The sequence below is a fragment of the Phaseolus vulgaris genome, chromosome 11, assembly GCF_051622355.1.
Source record: "Phaseolus vulgaris cultivar YP4 chromosome 11, ASM5162235v1, whole genome shotgun sequence".
NCBI lineage: Eukaryota > Viridiplantae > Streptophyta > Magnoliopsida > Fabales > Fabaceae > Phaseolus > Phaseolus vulgaris.
The window spans coordinates 36512130-36531917 of record NC_143508.1 but is presented as its reverse complement, the minus strand read 5'-3'; the positions used below and the strand labels follow the sequence as shown (position 1 = coordinate 36531917).

The 19788-nt window shown below is 34.8% G+C and overlaps 1 protein-coding gene across 1 annotated transcript in view; it reads left to right on the top strand.

Moving 5' to 3' along the window:
* Window positions 1–19788, top strand: part of LOC137819395 (uncharacterized) — a 60376-nt gene that overhangs the window by 10075 nt on the left and 30513 nt on the right. Inside the window, exons 5-13 of the mRNA XM_068623232.2 lie at window positions 3117–3205; window positions 3462–3528; window positions 3611–3673; window positions 4193–4363; window positions 4468–4561; window positions 4660–4739; window positions 4844–4919; window positions 5045–5088; window positions 14813–14880. Of these exons, the coding sequence (XP_068479333.2) occupies window positions 3117–3205; window positions 3462–3528; window positions 3611–3673; window positions 4193–4363; window positions 4468–4561; window positions 4660–4739; window positions 4844–4919; window positions 5045–5088; window positions 14813–14880 (752 nt within the window). The remainder of the gene's footprint in view (window positions 1–3116; window positions 3206–3461; window positions 3529–3610; window positions 3674–4192; window positions 4364–4467; window positions 4562–4659; window positions 4740–4843; window positions 4920–5044; window positions 5089–14812; window positions 14881–19788) is intronic.

Genomic DNA, 19788 nt, shown 5'->3' with positions numbered 1-19788 from the left:
TGTTTACTTTGAGACCTATGTGTTTTACTTTCCTAAGATTGATTATATTTTGTAAGCATTTCTTTTATCTCAGAAAGGTTTCGATTGGTTCTGTCCAAAGATGAAAGTATCTTATGATCACCCGTAGTTAAATTTGGAAAACTGAAATATTTTCACAAAAGATTTAAAATTTGAACTAGGGCGAACAAAAATGTTTTCACAAAATTTTAGATATTTTTTGTGAAGTTAATCAAGGAATCTAAACAGAGAAGTCTTCAAGTTCACTCCCCAGGAATGGGAGGTGAGTCACAATGGACTACTTAAGTACCAAGGCTTTCGTAGCCAGAGTTTACCTCAAATAGGTCTCACAAAAGTCTCTCTAAGAAACTTCAAAACAATTTGAAAACATAAAAATGTGTGTGTGAGTGTGTCAATGAACTTAAAAACCAAAGAAAGGTTAACTAAGCACAAGAAAAGGAAAACCTTAAAGTATCACAGAGACGTAAAAAGGCAAAGAAAATAAGAAAGGAATAATACGGAAAAAGAAAATAAAGGAATAAATGCAAGTGTAATGCAAGACGAGTCCTATGGTAATAGTGCAATGAGCACTTAGAGCTCACTAACACACTATCACACTAATGTACGAAAATTATTACAAAGTTTATTGCGATTTTCGTTGGAGCATTTTCCCAAACAACTAGAGAAATTAAAGACAATTATACAAGAAGATACAAGTACACAAAATTGTGTGATATTAAAAAATTACAAGGCTTGAACATACGGTGTGAGGTGAAAAATCTAAAAGTGTATAATTTGCTCCTTGAAGTGAAGTACTCTGAATTTTCTTTGCTTTGTTCCTTATTTCTACTCTTGATAAGGAGTCTTGAAGACCAAAGTATTATGCAAAAAATAATGTTGTGCCAAATCACTCCTTGATGCACCACTTCTAGCACCACCCACTCACCAAAATGTGCACCATTGGAAGCCAAGAAAGAAAGCAATAAAAGCTAAAATTTGGAAAGCTAAACTCAAGAGGAATAATATGAGACAACAGCAATGGAAGATCAAGAAAGACAAGCAAAAAAGTTAAATGTACTAATATTAGGACACAAAATAAGGATAGGACTTGGAAGGTTTATTATAGGAAAAATAAAAAATAAAGGGTGGTTAGTAGTAGTTAGTAGCGGTTAGTAGTAGTTAATAGCGGTTAGTGGTCTTTAAATAAAGACCAACCGGTTTAGTGAAGGGTATGTTTTTGTGTAATCGTTTGGTAGACAGGGAAAATCCAATTTGTTACGAACCAAGAAAAACACGCCCAAAGATAAGCCCAGAACACCAAAATCTACTGAATAATTCTTTTTATTATTGATTCTGCACTTTACATTCATAATGCCCACAAAGGAAAAGATTATTCCTTTTACACAGGATTTCCCTGTCTACCAAACGATTACACAAAAACATACCCTTCACTAAACCGGTTGGTCTTTATTTAAAGACCACTAACCGCACTAACCGCTACTAACTACTACTAACCACTATTAACCGCTACTAACTACTACTAACTGCCCTTTATTTTTTTTTATTTTTCCTATAATAAACCTTCCAAGTCCTATCCTTATTTTGTGTCCTAACATTTTTTGTTTCTACTGAATAAAAAAATGCTCTAAAAAAGATTACAAAACAAAAATTCTAGGGTGGACTGGCACAGACTGTTCCAAAATTTATATGAATTTTTCCACAAAACTTGAGGCTGAAATTTTTATGCTATGTTCTGAACTCAACAAGGGATAATATGCAATAAATTTGAGGCTAATTGGATCTGTATTCACGGAGAAATAAATGCAACAAGTTGATATAACCACAAGCAACTTTGGAACAATTATGCAAGCTAGATCTGGCAGAGTGTAGTGTAAGATTTATGGTAATTCTTCTACAGAAAATTTGAAGATGTTATTTTCACGAGTGATAGGTAAATATGAATCATATTCAGGCTAAAATACCAAAGGAATTAGGTGCAGTAAATTGAAAACCGAGAACTACAAGTGCACTGAAACTATGCGTGATACAACAAAAATGTCCTGGCTTTTGTGATTTTTTTTTTTTTGTAGTTGAGATTAGGATGTGCCTTTTTTACTGGATGGTGTAAACATGTTAAGGTTCATACAGAAAAAAATTCACAGGATTTTAACAAGATCAGAATAAAATTTTGGAACAAAGTGACTTAGCTGGATGAAGCTTGGCCGTGGGATCTTGGTGTACTCTGATCCACCTGATGCACTCCTAGCTTGTGGTTGGATGAAGTCATGGAGTGGCAGCGGAATTGATTGAAGAGGTGCACCGAAAAGGAGAGGAAATGATGAGGTTTGGAGCGAGTTTGAGGTGCTATGAAGAAGAGGTGTGACCAACTTTCTTAGGATTTTACTAGGCTTAGAAGACTCTTTAGCAAGGTTGATTTAAGATAGAATGAGTTTCAAAATCTGAATACTTCATTCATTAATTGCAAATCGGAATACATGAGGTTTATTTGAGGTATTTATAGATGAAGAGAGTGAGGGTAGCTTGCTCCTTAAGCTAGCATAACCTTAGTTAAACAAGCTTAACTATGGCAAGGTTTGGTGACTTAAGGAGGGTCGTGTATGTCCTCTAGAGATGCTCTAGAGACCCTTACTTGTGTGACAAGGGAGAGTTTCTAGAGTATATTTGATTCATCTACAAAATACTCTTGAAAGTAAATCAAAATACAAGTCCTATACATGATTATTATACTATTTATACAAACACTTCTTCTGTCTTTATTCTTGTGTATGGTGGCTTGGATGGGCCTCCATCAAAAGGACTAGTTAATTTGTCCTGAAATTGACAGATGCAGGGACTAATTTGTATGCACGCAAAATTTTAGAGACCAAATCAACATATAGGTTTCTCCTTTAAGCATGAAATTTTATATTGACTCTAAATATGAAGATGTAGCCAGAGATAATTTCCTTATAATAGGGAGATGTTATTATTTATTTGACTTTGTATAGAAAATACTAGGTTAAGGGTTGGTAGTTTCTTGCAAATGCCATTCACTTGTCGATTGATATAAGTATTTAGTTTTAATGTTGTAATTTCTATTCACCATGGGCAATCACCAGATTGCAGATGGAATGACTGTACAGATTCATACAGTTAATTTGTTACTTGAAACTCGTGGAAGTGCTTGTTGCCAAGGAGGAGCAACTTGGTAAGTTATTTTTGTAGGTGCTCTCAATTGGTAGCATCTTCAGTTTATATATGCTCTACATTCACTGTCATTATTATTGTGGATTTCTATAGATTGAAAATTGATATTACTCTATTAGCATAGATGTAGTGGATCATTCTATGGGGTAACATATGGCTAAAACCAGATGTACTATATCTGTTTGACAAAGAGACTTCTGTATATTTCACCAAAAATCTATATATAAGCATGCCTGTTCCCCTGTCTTTGGTCGTAGGACACCACCTATGGCATCTATCACCATGCACAACTTTTTACTGTATACCACAAATGAAAGCTGGGAGGTAACTTTGATGATACTCATTCTTGTAATAAAATTCAGGACACTCGAGCATGGAATTTATTGTTTTTTTATTCTGTTATCAGGTTGTAAATCTTAAAGAGGCACGGGAATTCTCCAGTAATAAGAAGTATATATACGTTTTCAAAGTACTATTTCATTTTTATTTAAGAATTATACATACCCTTCCATTTTTTTTAGTTTGTGCTTGTAACCTGTATTCAATTGGTTTGAGCCTTTTTCCATGAAAATTCACTTTTATTTTGAAAACAGTTCACTTCTTAAGAATTTGAGTGCGTTCAAGCTTTTGATGCAAAAACAAAATCTAAAGAACGAAAGTTAAATTCCTGATTATTATGAGAAGCTTCTTGAAAAAATCTCTAAATATATTATACCAAACAAAAATATCTTCTGTGAAATATAAATCATACTTTTATATACATTCTTAAAATCATTTATTTTCTCAAAATTTTAACCAAACAGAACTTTATTGGGAAGATTGACTTGTCTTTCTATTTTTCTTATATATTACATTTCTCCTTTCATTAGAAGATTTTCATTTATGCTTTCATTAGAATGTGTTTGTACTACATTTCTCCATATCAAGGATGTTAAGTTATATTTTTATTATCATCTATTAATTCTTATTTTCCCCTCCCTCTCTTCAGAAACTAGAATGGGAATCTATGTCTTTTGATCTTTTGCCTCATCCTGACATGTTCACGGATGCTACTTTAGGCCGCTCTCAAGAGGGAGAAAACCTAAGAGACGAGGATGGTGCAAAGCGAGTATTGTTTGGAGGAGAGCGTTTAATAGAAGGAATTTCAGGAGAAGCATTTGTAAGGAATATAGTTCCTCCAATCAGTTTTAATGAATATTCTTTTTTCCTCTAGATTTTATCTGTCATGAATCATGAAATACAGCTTGAACTTTTTGTTACTAGATCACAATTCAGAGAACTGAGTTGAACAGTCCATTTGGACTTGAGGTTCAGTTACATGTCACTGAAGCTGTTTGCCCTGCATTAAGTGAACCAGGTAACTAAAAGAAGATTTTCCAGGTTTGTACTATCCATACTTAGTTGATATAAAAAATCATAGATGTGACTTGAAGTTTATAAAACTTATATCAACAGGTCTGCGTGCATTTCTTCGCTTTAAAACAGGATTATATGTCTGTCTAAACAGGGGAAATGTAGATTTAAAGGCTCAGAAGGTTTCATATTGCCTTAACTACTTCATCCTTTGAGCAAACTATTTTTCAACTGAATTTTATTGATAACATAGTAATATCATTGTGTGTTTCATCAATCATGACAGCGATCAACTGAAGCTGCAAGGCATTCTATTGTCTCAATTGTCGTGGACCATATATTTCTTTGCATTAAAGACTCTGGTATGTCTTTACCTATTGTTATCTCAACTTGTATCTCCTTTAATCATTTTAAACTATTTTATAGCTATTAGTTTTATATGTAAACATAGTGTGAAAATAATCCTATAGTTGGCATTAACTTGCAGAGTTCCAACTTGAGCTTTTAATGCAGTCCCTCCATTTCTCTCGGGTACTTGACAATGTTATTGTGCAGTTCATTCTTCTTCTTCTTCTTTCTCTTGGGCGTTCCCTTGTTCTGAATATTTTGATATTAGATTGTTAGGTATATGTTAAAAGTACAAAGAACTGACCCATTTTTATATTTAGAACTAGACCATGCACTGACATAATGTTACGAGTACATGCTCAAGCTTTCTAATCAAAAGGATTCCTATTTTTTACCGTAATTAAACAAGGAAACAATAAAATTACAAAGTGTTAGAATATTGTATTTATGTTAGAATTATGTAGAAATAGTAACCAGTCAACATTAAGCCTTGTCTAAATCTCACAAAATTATAAATATAATTTGACCTTTTCTTTAGTCGATGTGAGATCTTCAACTTAACTCTTTGCATCGAGGATTGGACGAGCTACACAATTGTGAGTGGTTTGGTAGTGGACTGATAACAAGTAACATGATAGGCCTAACAATTATTTGCTATGATAAACTTTGCTACCGATTTGTTGTGCATGAGGGGAACCATAGACAGAGAGATATTCAACAAAATAGGTCACGAGTCAATCATATAAAAGAACTTGACACAACTTTCTACCCAAAACATTAATGCAATAGGTTTGTAGGTATTTCTAGTTATATATTATTCATCTTGCCCGTTTCAATTTTGAGACTCCAACTCAAACTTGACTCCAACAATTCTCTATTTGTATTATTAGCCTAAAAAAGAGTAATTGAATATTTTGTAATTATGTTTTCTCTCCTATAAATTGAATAGTTCCATTGTGGTCTAAACACATGGAATTTATTATATGCCTCCCTGTTTCTTTCTTTTCAACACGGTATCTTACCTATAGTCCCACTGTTCATAAGTATAGTTTTTTACAAATTGTGTACATTTTTTTCTAGTTTCTATGTTTTTCTTTCCTTGTGTTTCATTGTTCACCGTTGCGACTTTTCGGTGAGCTTTTTCTGATAGTGACCACCATTGCTAGCATCACCTTGCCATCTAACAACTAACTCTGACAACCACTCCTCCATCGAATGACTGATGCACCCCTCATGGACCCAAACCCTTCTCAACACATTTCACTCTTTGTCGCCACCTCCATTGCATGTGATGATGCATTTGGCGAACTTTTCAGCAGATCTTTATAACTAGACTTACCTTATTGTGTTGCTTCTAAATATGTGGTCCTTACATTCTGACAATGTTTGTCTTATGTCTTTTATTTGGTTAGATATCCTTTATTTGACAGACTATTATTTGTTTGGCTAGCTATTCTCTATTTGGCTGGCTATTCTTCATTTGGCAGATTATTCTCTGACTGTTAATCACATTGTTTTATTATTTCTCTCTCTTTGAGATTGATCCATGACGATTTTGAAACCTAATGCATCTATTTTCACCAACTTTGTCATTGCCCAACTATCTACACAAGTTGGAATTGGAGAATCTTTAGACCTTTTTCATGTTGTTAGCTTTGTATGGCTCACTTGTATAGTACTCTTATGTTATCAAATTTTGTTAGGATCTCTTTCTACCCCTACTAAAAATATTTCTTGATACTCTTTGCTTTGCATTCGTGCTAACGCAAGCACTACTCGACACTTAATCCAACACATGTGCCATCTACCCTTGTTGACTCTTCAGCCTAGATCTCACACTGAGCTGATTGTGGTTGTTCTTGTAGAAATAATGGTGATAATAGATCATGATTCAAGTGTGACCATTGTCACAAAATTTGTTACAACAATGATTGTTGTTATGCTTGCATGGTCAATCCCTTAAAGTTGCTAATGGGGTAAACTCTGCTTCTACCTATTTTTTTACATAGTTTACTCCTCCAAAACCTACTTTTACTCTCAACATAACATTGACAATCTTTAATGATTTCCTTCAATGATATGGGAACTGTCAGGCCTTTGGTTATACTACTTTTATTGCGCACATTGTAAATTCTTTTGTTGGCATCTATCACTCTTTAGGCTCTCACATCCTTGATTTTGGGGTTATTGATCATATGTCTAGTAATAAATCCTTTTTTCTACTCTTTCTAATTTTGGTTATTTATCTTTTGTCCTCCTGACAAATGGTTTTCAAACATGGTCTCGAGGTGTTTGTATTATCCATCCTCTTCCCTCTTCCTATCACATGACTTCATACCATTTCTCTCTACATGGTATTCAAAACCTAATCCAAATTTGTGCCTTCCTCCCAGTGGACACATTATTCATTGTTGCCATTTTATTTTTCCAAAAATTAGGTCTCACTTTGCTTTTCGGCTACCCCTTTCGTTTTACATTATTTTTTTTCATTTTTCCTCCTCCTCCCTACCACCTCCTCCAAGACAAACATTGCACCGCCTATGATAGGACTCCTAGACATCAACAAGATGCTTATAGGCCTAATATACTTGAGAAAACTAAAAGGCCCGAAATATGGGAAGTCTACACTAGGAGAGTGTGACCCAGTAGTGGGGGAATGAGAAAGAGAGTGGGGCCCAGTAGTGGAGGGAATGAGAAAGAAAGTGGAGCATAGTAGTGGAGGGAATGAGACAGAGAGTGGGGCCCATAGTGGAGGGAATTTTTTTTATTCATTTAGTTTCTATTAGATGAATTTATTTGATTTTTATATTTAGTTTTATTCTATTATAGCAAACTACCAAACCAGATGATAATATTTTTAATAATAATCATATTGAAATTAAAAATATAAAATAACCTTAAATATCATAGTTGAATATTATTTTAAAATATATAATATATTATACTATAATTAATTTTTAATTTGTTACATGTTTTATTTTTTATATTCATAAATTAATTTCTATTAGATGACTTTATTTGATTTTTATATTTAAGTAAATTTTTTATATTTAATTTATTTTTGTTATAGGAAATTAAGATGAATATACCTAATCAAGCTATTGAACAAGAAGATGGAACAAAACTTTTATGGAGATATGTTTCAATGTTAAGAAAAACTCCTAGTGGTGCAAATAATATGATCAAATGTAGTTTGTGTGATTTCTCATTCAATGGATTTTACACTTGAGTAAGATTTCATTTGTTAAAAATTACAGGAGAAGTTAGAATTTGTCCAAATGTGATTCCGTTAAAACTTGTTGAGTATAAAAAGTTAGACAATGAAGCAACATTGAAAATAGAAAACTCAAAGAAAAATAAGGTCCCTCTACCACCTATATCTGATGAAGGAAATCCGAAAAACAATGGTATTAATCGAAAAGTCAAAGGTTCTTTACAAGCTTCTTTCAATATTCAAGTGAGAAATACTTTTGATTGTGAAATTTCGACGATGTTTTATATATTATTAGATATAATTAGATATTATTAGATATTATGAGATATTATAAATATTGTTAGATATTTTATATTAATGTAATGGGCTTAGCCCATATGTTTATTTTCCTATATAAACATAACCCTATGTGTTCAATATACACAAGGGATTTACCCTATTCTTTCTTTTCCTTTAATAGGAAGTAAGTAACGACAAGAACAATGATCGGACACGACATCACCAAAACCTTTCTAAGTTCCTTAAGGAAAATGGAGTTGTTCATGAATTAACCTATGTGAACACCCTCAACAAAATGGGGTTGCAGAAAGGAAAATTCATCATCTCCTTGAGGTTACTAGAGCTTTAGTCTTCCAAATGTCTGTTCCTAAATCTTACTTGAGGGAAATAAAAATCATCAAATGCATTTTTAAGGTCAGACGCATTGAAGGCTTTGTCTAATGCACTTTGTCTGACGAATTGTGTCTATAGCTAGCACAAAGCACACATTAATAGGTTGACATTGTTAAAGGATGTATACAAGATCGTCTAGCTTTTGTTAACATGAAAACTCCTTTGAAGAGCCTTTACTCAAGATAGACTATCTAGATAGGTGTAAGATCGTCTAGTGTCTTGAGCTTGCAACAATCCAAAACCGAAGAACAAAACAAGTTGCAAATTAAAAAACACAAATGGATTTTTGAAGAGATGGAAAGAACACACCACCTTAGTTAGAGAACCAAGGATAAGTGCATTGAATATTTGATATTGAAGAAGCTCTCCAAGATAAGAATCCTTGTAAAATAACCTTCTACTTTTAAGAGACTTTGAACTCTCACAAATTAGTTTGTATTCATTAACCAAGTGCACCTTTTCCAAGAGAAGTCATTTATTTATAGTGGATGAATTCGACCACTTATGCTATAGAATGGGTAAGAAGCAATGTGAATACAAGACTAATATTTACACTAGTTAGTTAGAGAACCAAGGATAAGTGCATTGAATATTTGATATTGAAGAAGCTCTCCAAAAATAACCTTCTATACAAATTAGTTTGTATTCATTAACCAAGTGCACCTTTTCCAAGAGAAGTCATTTATTTATAGTGGATGAATTCGACCACTTATGCTATAGAATGGGTAAGAAGCAATGTGAATACAAGACTAATATTTACACTAGTGTAAACATATGACTAATGGTTACACTAGTGTGAACAAAAAATTAGGGAACCTATGTACTTTTTGGAAGCCCCATGTGATGATATTGACATGTGAAGGACGTTACAACCTTCACATGGGCTTGAAAGTGACATGTTGAAAGAAATTACAACCTTCATATGTCTTGAAAATGACTTGTGGAGGAAGTTACATTCTTCATATGTTTTGAAAACGACCGTTGTAGGAAATTACAACCTTTACATGTTACCTTTCATGCTTTGACAGTTTCATGGTCTTGAATTTTTAGGAGGTTTTGGGACATTCTTGAAGCTAGAATATTATAGAATCTTCTAAAATTTACAGCGTACTTTGCCTTTTAATCTTTTCTTCTAATCTTTTTAAACTTTCTCTTAGAAATCTCCCTTGAAATTTACTCGTTGTTTCTTCCCTTTGTTTTTCTTAGCTATTTTCCTTGTGGAAACTTCTTGAAAAGCTTAACCCTCTTCAAAATCTTCTTTTCCTCCTTGCTTTGCTTCTATTTCTTCTATGGTCAGATCAATTTGTCTTTCTATCAATTGGACAAACAATTTCTTTTTACATGGTGATTTACTTGAGAAAGTCTACATGGTGAAACCTTTGTGCTTTGTTGTTAAGGGGAAGTTTTTTTGTCTTGTATGGTATTAAAGAAAAAGAAATAATAGGATAAATCCCTGGTGTATATTGAACACATAGGGTTATGTTTATATAGGAAAAGAAACCTATGGGCTAAGCCCATTACATAAATATGAAATATCTAACAATATCTATAATATCTCATAATATCTAATTATATCTAACACTCCCCCTCAAGCTGGTGCATATAGATCATATGTACTCAATACAAATGTAATCAATCCTAGCTCCTCGTAAGGGTTTAGTAAAAATATCTGCTAATTGATTATTTGAATTAACAAACTCAGTCTTGATATCTTCCGATATAATCTTTTCTCGAATGAAATGACAATCAATCTCAATATGTTTAGTCCTTTCATGAAAAACTAGATTTTAGCTAATATGAAGAGAAGTCTGATTATCACATAAAAGTGTCATTTGAATGACCTCTCCAAATTGCAATTCTTAGTAACTGTTTAAACCAAATAAGCTCACAAGTAGTCGAGGCCATAACTCTATATTCTGATTTTGCATTAGATCTCGCCACAACACTTTGTTTCTTGCTCTTCCAAGAGATTAAGTTATCACCAATGGAGACACCATAACCGGAAATTCATCTTCTATCAGATGGCGATTCTGCCCAATCAGCATCTGAATAACAAACAACTTTAGTATGGTTATTATGACCATATAACAAACCTTTTCCAGGAGAGCCTTTAATGTACTTCAGTATACAAATGACTGCATTCCAATGATCTTCATATGGAGAATTAAGAAATTGACTCACCACACTGACTGCAAAGGAAATATCAGGACGAGTAACAGTGAGATTCTTTAATTTTCCTACTAATCTTCTGTACTTCTCAGGATATGAAAGAGGCTTCCCATGATTGGGTAGAAGTTTGACATTGGGATCCATGGGAGTATCAACAGATTTCGAATTCATTAACCCAATTTCCTCCAAAATATCTAATGCATATTTTCTTTGAGAGATAACAATATCAGTATTGGATTGTGCTACCTCAATCCCCAAGAAATATCTAAGCTTGCCAAGATCTTTGGTCTGAAAGTGTTGACAAAGGTGTTGTTTTACTTGTGAGATGTCATGGTGATCACTGCCTGTAAGAACAATGTCATCAACATATACTACAAGATAGATACACCCAGCACTCGAGTGACGATAAAAAACTTAATGATCGCTTCACTCTGAGTCATACCAAATTGTTGAACAACATTGCTAAATTATCCAAACCAAGCCCTAGGAGACTGTTTGAGGCCATATAAGGATTTGCAAAGATGACATACAAATCCAGAAGACTCCCCTCGAGCAACAAAAGTAGGAGGTTGCTCCATATAATTTTTTTCCTGCAAATCCCCATTAAGAAAGACATTTTTGACATCCAGTTGATAAAGAGGCCATTGTTGAAGAGTAGCCATGGCTATGAATAAGCGAACATAAGCCATCTTTACCACTGGAGAAAAAGTATCACCATAGTCTAAACCAAAAATTTGGGTATAACCCTTAGCCACAAGACGAGCTTTGAGACAATCAATAGTACCATCATGACCAACTTTGATAGCAAAAATCCACCAGCAACCAACAACAAATTTCCTAGTTGGTAAAGGAACAAGTTCCCAAGTTCCATTATTCTGAAGCGCATTCATTTCATCAAGCATGGCCTGACGCCAACTAGGATGAGCTAAGGCATCACCTACAGATTTTGGAATGGATATAGAAGAAATAGACGAAAGGCAGGTATAAAAGGGTTGAGAGAGTCTATGGTAACTCAAAGCAGTATAATGTGGAAAGCGATTATGGGTAGAATGTATACCTTTACAGATAGCAATAGGAAGATCAGGTTCAACTTTCGGAGCCGGAAGGGGACGAGGTGTTGCCACTAGAAGAGAGTCATCTGTTGGACGATGAAACGTTTGACGACGACTATACACCTGAAGAATTGGTGGCGGTGGTGAATCTTTAGGTGCACTAGGCACAACAAGAGGAATATTAACTTGATTCGATAAAGACATAGAAGGAGAAGGACAAGACTTAAAGTAAAGGGAAGATTCACTGAAAATGACATCTGCTGAAATAAAAAAACGGTTTAGAGAAGGTTTGAAACATTTATATTCTTTTTGTGATCTAGTGAACCCTAAAAAGATACATTTGTGTGACTTAGGAGATAATTTATCTAGACCAGGACTAAAATTATGAACAAAGCATATGGAGACAAAAACTTTGGGAGGTAAAGAATGGAGAGGGTCATGTGGAAACAAAATAGAATGAGGAATTTTGTCATCTAAAACTGAAGATGGCATGCGATTAATGAGATAACATGCACTAAGAACAACATCACCCTAAAAACGCTGAGGAGCATCACCATGGATTTACATAGTACGAGTTGTTTCAACAAGATGTCTATTCCTGCGATCAGCTACCCCATTTTGTTGAGGTGTATAAGCACATGAAGTTTGATGAAGAATACCATGAGAAGCCATAAAATTTTTAAAAGAATGAGAAAGATACTTACGTCCATTATCACTGTTCAAAATTCGAATGGAAATTCCAAATTGGTTTTTAATTTCATTGTAAAATATTTGAAATATAGAAAACAACTCATAACGGTTTTTCATCAAAAACACCCAAGTACATCTTGAATAATCATCAATAAAAGTAACAAAATATTGAAATCCTAAATTAGACTTAATACGACTTGGTCCCCAAATGTTAGAGTGAACTAAGGCAAAAGGAGATGAAGCATGTTATGAGACACTACTAGGAAAAGAACTACGAATGTACTTCCTTAATTGACACGACTCACGCGATAAACTAGATATATTAGACAAACTTGGAACAAGCTGCTGCATCTTGGCAAGACTAGGATGACCCAACCGAGCATCAATGAGAGATGGAGAATCCATAATCGCGCCAACATGTGCAAAGATCTATAGTTGATAAAGTCCATGAGACTCACATCCGGTGCCAATCATCCGTCTCGAACTCCGGTCCTGTAAAGAAACAATATCTTTGGTAAAAGAAATAACACAATCAAGGGAACGAGTGAGACGACTAATGGATAATAAGTTAAATGGAGACCCAGGGACATAAAGAACATTATCAATAGAAAAAGAAGGAAAAAGATTAATAGTACCAACACCATGTGATGGTACCCTATATCCATTGACCATGGTAACCGAAGGTAAATAACCCGTAGTAGATATGGAAGAGAAAAAAGATTGATTACCAGTAATGTGATCTGTGGCACCTGAATCTAGAACCCAAGGGTCAATGGAAGTACAGTGAGTGAGCCAACATGAGATGTACCTGAATGTGCAACAAAAATAATGGAAGGGTTCTGACGATCCTCATACCATTTAAGAAATTCTTTGAAAATAGCAGTTTGGCCTGGGTATCAAATGAAGTGTGGTCCAAAGTAGAAGGATGCATAGGAGCAGTTTGGGCAACCGCAACAAATTTAGGAGGACAACCATGTAAGGCATAACATCTGTCAATTTTGTGACCAAGTTTGCCACAATGGTCACACTTGTGACGCCCTTTTCCCGACGTGTGAGGGCGAGTACGATCAATGGCAGCGGCAGAAGCCATAGTGGATGCGGAAGTGGAAGAGGGAACAGAATAAGCCATAGAGGATAAGGAAAAATCCATTCACCGGTCAATTGGCGGCAACAACATAGATGAAAGCTCCGACGGCGATTCCAACGAGATTCCTGCGAGATTCCAGCGGCGTCTCTGCACGAGATTCCAGTGGCGGCTCCGTGCGAGATTTTGGCGGCGTCTCCGGCGAGCCGCTGGGCGGTGGCTAGAAAATTCTAGTGAATAGTGGGTTCACTAATTAAAATTGAACCCTAACCCTATTCTCTAGATACCATATTAAAGAAAAAGAAAGAATAGGATAAATCTCTTGTGTATATTGAACACATAGGGTTATGTTTATATAGGAAAAGAAACATATGGGCTAAGCCCATTACATAAATATGAAATATCTAATAATATCTATAATATCTCATAATATCTAATTATATCTAACATATGGCTACTATGAAAATCTTAATATGGTATCAAAAGTTATCATAGTGAGGTTAGTTTGGTCTATTATGTCACACACTATCGGAACACCTATAAATATATGGTCTCATGTTTGAGATGTTCGATTTTTTACATAAGGTGATGTTTTGGATATCCCACGTCCACTAGACATATGAACAAATGGTATTAGGCTTATAACCCACACTTTCTAAAATTCTATATTCATGTTTTCTCCCTTATAAATTGAGTATTTAGAAAGTAAGGGGAACAATCATAAAATAGTAAGTTGTACACAATACATATGTTCTATAAGTGAGTTTTTCATGATAAATTTAAATCTTTAGTTATCAACTAACTATTCGTAAGAAAATACCAAGAGAAATAGAGCTTGTTTTAGTACTTATGTCATTTGATGATTTATGCTATGGGTTTGCATATTTTGCAAATGTTGATTTGAAATGCTAAATGTCATTTACAAATGCACTTCTTGCTTGTTTAGTCCCTTTGCCATGTCATGCCATGTAATGATGTCTAGGTTCTATTGGGAAAGAATCATTGTTTGATTTATTAACTTTGCAGGTTAGCCTCTCTGAAGGAGATAATGATAGTAACTTGACCAGGATTATAGTTGGAGGAGTATTTTTAAGGTTTGTCTTTGTGCTCTACTTGTATAACTACTTCTTAAAGGATTAAGTGGTTTGTTTGTTTGCTTCCCCATTCAACATTTTTGGAGATCCCACATCAACTAGATATTTGACTAAATTATAGTGTATAAGTGGGTGCAAACCTTAGTAGATTTTGAGGTTGAGTTATGGTTAAATTCCATTTTCTAAGATGGTATTAGATTGTATCCTAGTAAGCTTTATTGTGCCTATCATGTCACCCATTATTAGGTCACTATCGGACCATTGTTAGACCACTCATAAATATTTATTCTCACATTCAAGATGCCTAGCTCTCGACGTGGGATGTGTTAGAGATCCCACATAAGTGGGTAAAAATCTTACCTTACAAGTCAATTTTTGGAAGGTTGAATTAAGTTTAATACAACACATAATGCAAAAAACTAGAGCATGTCATATTTGGAAGGAGTTGTTATATAGCCTATTCAATTATTCTTAATAGTTGTAATGACAATATTTTATTCTTAGTTTACGATAGTTATTTTTCGTGGAAAGTTCCACATTGCCTTCTTCAATCCTTCTAGTACAACTTTTATAAGTTGAAATCTTACACTAGTTTAATACCCCACTCTGGAAATCACAAGATCGACTCTTGCATCATCAGTAGAGTTGTCACACACCGCTATGTGCCAAGAGTATCGATGTGTGGAGTGCTTGCACCTTGCCTGCCAAAGGCAACTCTATGCCACCACAAACAAGGTTGTTGGACTTCCTAAGCCCTAAATGTCTCATTTGGCTTTGATTTGAGAAGATTTGGATTTTTTAGTTCTTTTTCCAAACGTGTTCTCTTTGTCCCATTTGTGTTTTTTGATTTTTTTTTCCGTGTCTGGTATTTGAGCCTATAAAAAGGAACTTCATCATTTGAGATCAATGATTGGATCAATGACTAAGTCATTTGAATCATATACCTTGTCCATGAAGAGTACACTCAATATATTGGCCCTACATTTCAAGATGTTTGGATTCTTGATTCAAGAGCAATTAATCACGTGACTTTTCCTAAGATCTTCAATTCGTATGTCATCATGACTAGAGAACAACTTCATGCAGTTGCAAATGGTGATAATGTACCTATATGCGAATCTCGGAATATAAATTTAGAATTATCTATTGTATTAAAGAATGTTCTATAGGTCCCACAATTGACCGTCTTCTCTCTGCAAAATCTTATAAAAGATTTAAAGTATTCACTTTTTTCTCTTATTGTGTATTTGAGGACCTTGCCACGAGGAAGATTATTTTAAATACTAAGGAGCAAACTGAGTTGTATTTGTTGGAATTCAATGACCAACACAAAATAGAGATCATAAGCTAACAAACAACATAAAAAACATGGGCTAGTTCCCAGATATGGCTTCACAATAGAAGACTTGGACATTCCTCATTTAACCTTATCAAATCATTGTTCCTTCATTTGTTTACTAAAGAGTTTATTGAGTCTTTTAAACGTAATATTTTTCACAAAGCATCAGCATACATCCTGTCCCATCAGTGACAAAAAGAGTAATTTCCCATTTCACTTACTTAACTAGGATGATTAGGGACCTATTTTAGAATCTATTTCAAGAGCAAAATGGTTTGTTACATTTATTGACAATTGTACCTATGTCACATGGACATACATTATGAAAAGTAAGTAAATATGAGATCCTTCAAATATTTGTTAATTCTTTTCGTCTTATACAAAATCAATTTGGAGAAAACATTAAAAGTATTAAGTCTGATAATGATATTGAATATGTGTTAGGTTCCCAGACAGAAAACCCAGAATTCCATCCCAAACACAGCAAGAAGAAAGAAAACTCTGTTTTATTACAGTGCAGAACAGAACACCCAAAAGGGTTACAAAGGAGAATAGCTCCTTTCACACAAGTTAATTCCTGTCAACTTCATACAACAATCCAGATTCCCTTCCCCACAGCAGGTTGGTCATTATTTAAAGACCCCCTCACCTCAACTAACTAAACCAACAACTAACTAACCCGCTCAACCTTTATTCTTAAATTTCCAGTTGAAAGGAATAGAAAGAAATAGAAGGAATGTATTTCTAATGTGTCTTACAAATGTGATTACAGTCTCTATTTATAGACTGTTTTACAATCTACTTAAGGAAGGAAATAATAGGTAATAAAAGACAATTATAATGGTTGTTTAAAGCTGTACAAATCAAATCAAATCAAATCACTAACAAATCTCTCCTAATAAATATAAATGGAATCTGCACTTAATTACAGCATAATTCTCCTGATTATGCAACACTCCCCCTCAAGTTGGTGAATGTATATCTATCATTCCCAACTTGCAAGTAAGATCTTCGAATTGTTTTGTGGGAAGTCCTTTAGTAAACATATCTGCCAATTGTAGTCTTGACGGGATGTACTCCGTGGCTATAAGACCATCATCCAACTTCTCCTTAATAAAGTGTCGGTCTATCTCTACATGCTTTGTTCGATCATGTTGAACCGGATTGTGTGCAATACTGATAGCAGACTTATTATCACACGCCAAGCCCATAGGAGCTTCATATTTTATTTTAAGGTCATCAAGTATGATCTTCACCCATAATAGTTCACACACCCCTTGAGCCATGGCTCTAAATTCTGCCTCTGCACTTGATCTTGCAACTACATTTTGCTTCTTGCTCCTCCATGTCACCAGATTTCCACCCAAGAACATGCAGTAGCCTGTGGTGGATCTCCTATCAACAATCGATCCTGCATAGTCAGCATCAGTATATACTTTCATGGATAAGTTTTCCCCTTTTTTGAATAACAATCCTTTTCCTGGGGAGGCTTTTAAGTACTGAAGAATTCTATCTACTGCCTGTGAGTGTCTTTCCCTTGGATCATGCATAAATTGGCTAACCACACTAACTGCATAGGCTATGTCTGGCCTAGTGTGTGATAGATAAATGAGTTTCCCCACAAGTCTTTGATATTGTGTCTTCTCCACTTTTGGGTTTTCCTCATCATTCCCAATCCTATGATTTTGCTCTATTGGCACTCCAGTGGGCTTACAACCCAACTTACCAGTCTCTTTGAGAAGATCAAGGATGTATTTTCTTTGAGAAATAAAGATGCCCTGTCTTGAGTAAGCAACTTCTATCCCAAGAAAGTACTTCAGCTTCCCAAGATCCTTCATCTCAAATTGAGCAGCTAGTCTCTCCTTCAAATTTTGTTTTTCAATCTCATCATCACCTGTAATAATCATATCATCTACATAGACCAAAAGTAGAGTGAGTTTACCATTCTGAGAATGTTTTATAAACAGAGTATGGTCACCTTGGCTTTGTCGGTACCCCAAAGATACCATAGCTTGAGTAAACCTTCCAAACCAAGCACGAGGTGATTGTTTAAGACCATACAAGGCCTTCTTAAGTCTGCACACCTTATTTTCTTCATTAACATTACCATAACCCGGTGGAATCTCCATGTATACTTCTTCCTCCAAGCATCCATGCAAGAAGGCATTCTTAACATCAAACTGAAGGCACATAAAGTGGCACAAGATCTTTTTTCTTTTCTCAAGGCAATAGGTAAATCATCTAGGTTAGTTTTATTTAAAGTGTCCTCAAGGGTCTCATAGGTATGGGTTCTTACCTCCGGTTCGGACAATTGAAGTTGCTGTTCGATCAGGACGGGTTCTTGTTGCCTTCGTTGGTATTGTTTCCCAAAGTATCTGTCCTCATTATTCTTCTCTGGTAATGATGTTGGCATAGGGTCTTTGTCATTCTCCTTAAGAACGGAATTCTGCAACAAAGGAAAAGGTGGCAACTCAAGGTCCTCAGCTTCTTGAATACTCTCCCCCTGAAGCTGAGAACTAGGAAAGAAAGACTCTGTTTCATGGAAGCTGACATCTTTGGAAATATAAACTTTACGACTTTGAGGATGATAACATTTGTACCCCTTTTTGTTGGGGGCATAACCAATGAAGACACATTTGATGGCACGAGGATCTAACTTACCTCGATACGGGCTATGAACATGTACAAAAGCTGGACAACCAAAGACACGACTCTGAAGACTAGTTAACATGGGAATAAAAGGATAGAATATGGTCATAAGTTGAATAGGAGTAACACCCTCTAAAACCCGAGAAGGTAATCTATTAATTAAATAAGTGGCAGTCAGGACGGCTTCCTCCCAGTAAGATTTTGGAACAGACATTTGGAAAAGTAAAGCTCTAGTTACCTCAAGGAGATGACGATTTTTTCTTTCAGCAACCCCATTTTGTTGAGGAGTGTCCACACAGGTTAATTCATGAACAACTCCATTTTCCTGAAGAAACTTTGAAAGGTTCTGGTTGACATATTCTCGTCCATTATCAGAACGTAATCTCTTAATTGGACTTTCAAATTGTGTTTGAACCATTTTGTAAAAATTTACAAACAAGTGAAAAACTTCAGACTTATCTTTCATAAGGAATATCCAGGTAACGCGAGTACAATCATCAATAAATGAAACAAACCATTTTGCACCCGAGATATTAGGAATAGATGAAGGTCCCCATACATCAGAATGAATAAGATCAAAAGGTTTTGAACTTCTATTATTATTCGAAGGAAAAGTTGTTCTATGGTGTTTAGCAAACTGACCAACATCACAATGAAAAGACTCAACCGATAATTTTGTAAATAAAACAGGAAATAAGGATTTTAGGGTACTAAAAGGAGGATGTCCAAGACGTCTGTGTTGAAGCCATATTTGAGAAGATGACCAAGATTCAGTGCCTTGCTGAAGACTAGAAGTGTGTGCCTGTAGTTTAGCACATTTTTTAGTTTCTTCCTGTTGTAAGTAATATAACCCGCCCTGCTCTTTAGCAAGTCCAATTGTCTTCCCCGTGGCAAGATCCTGAAAAACACAATGGGAAGGA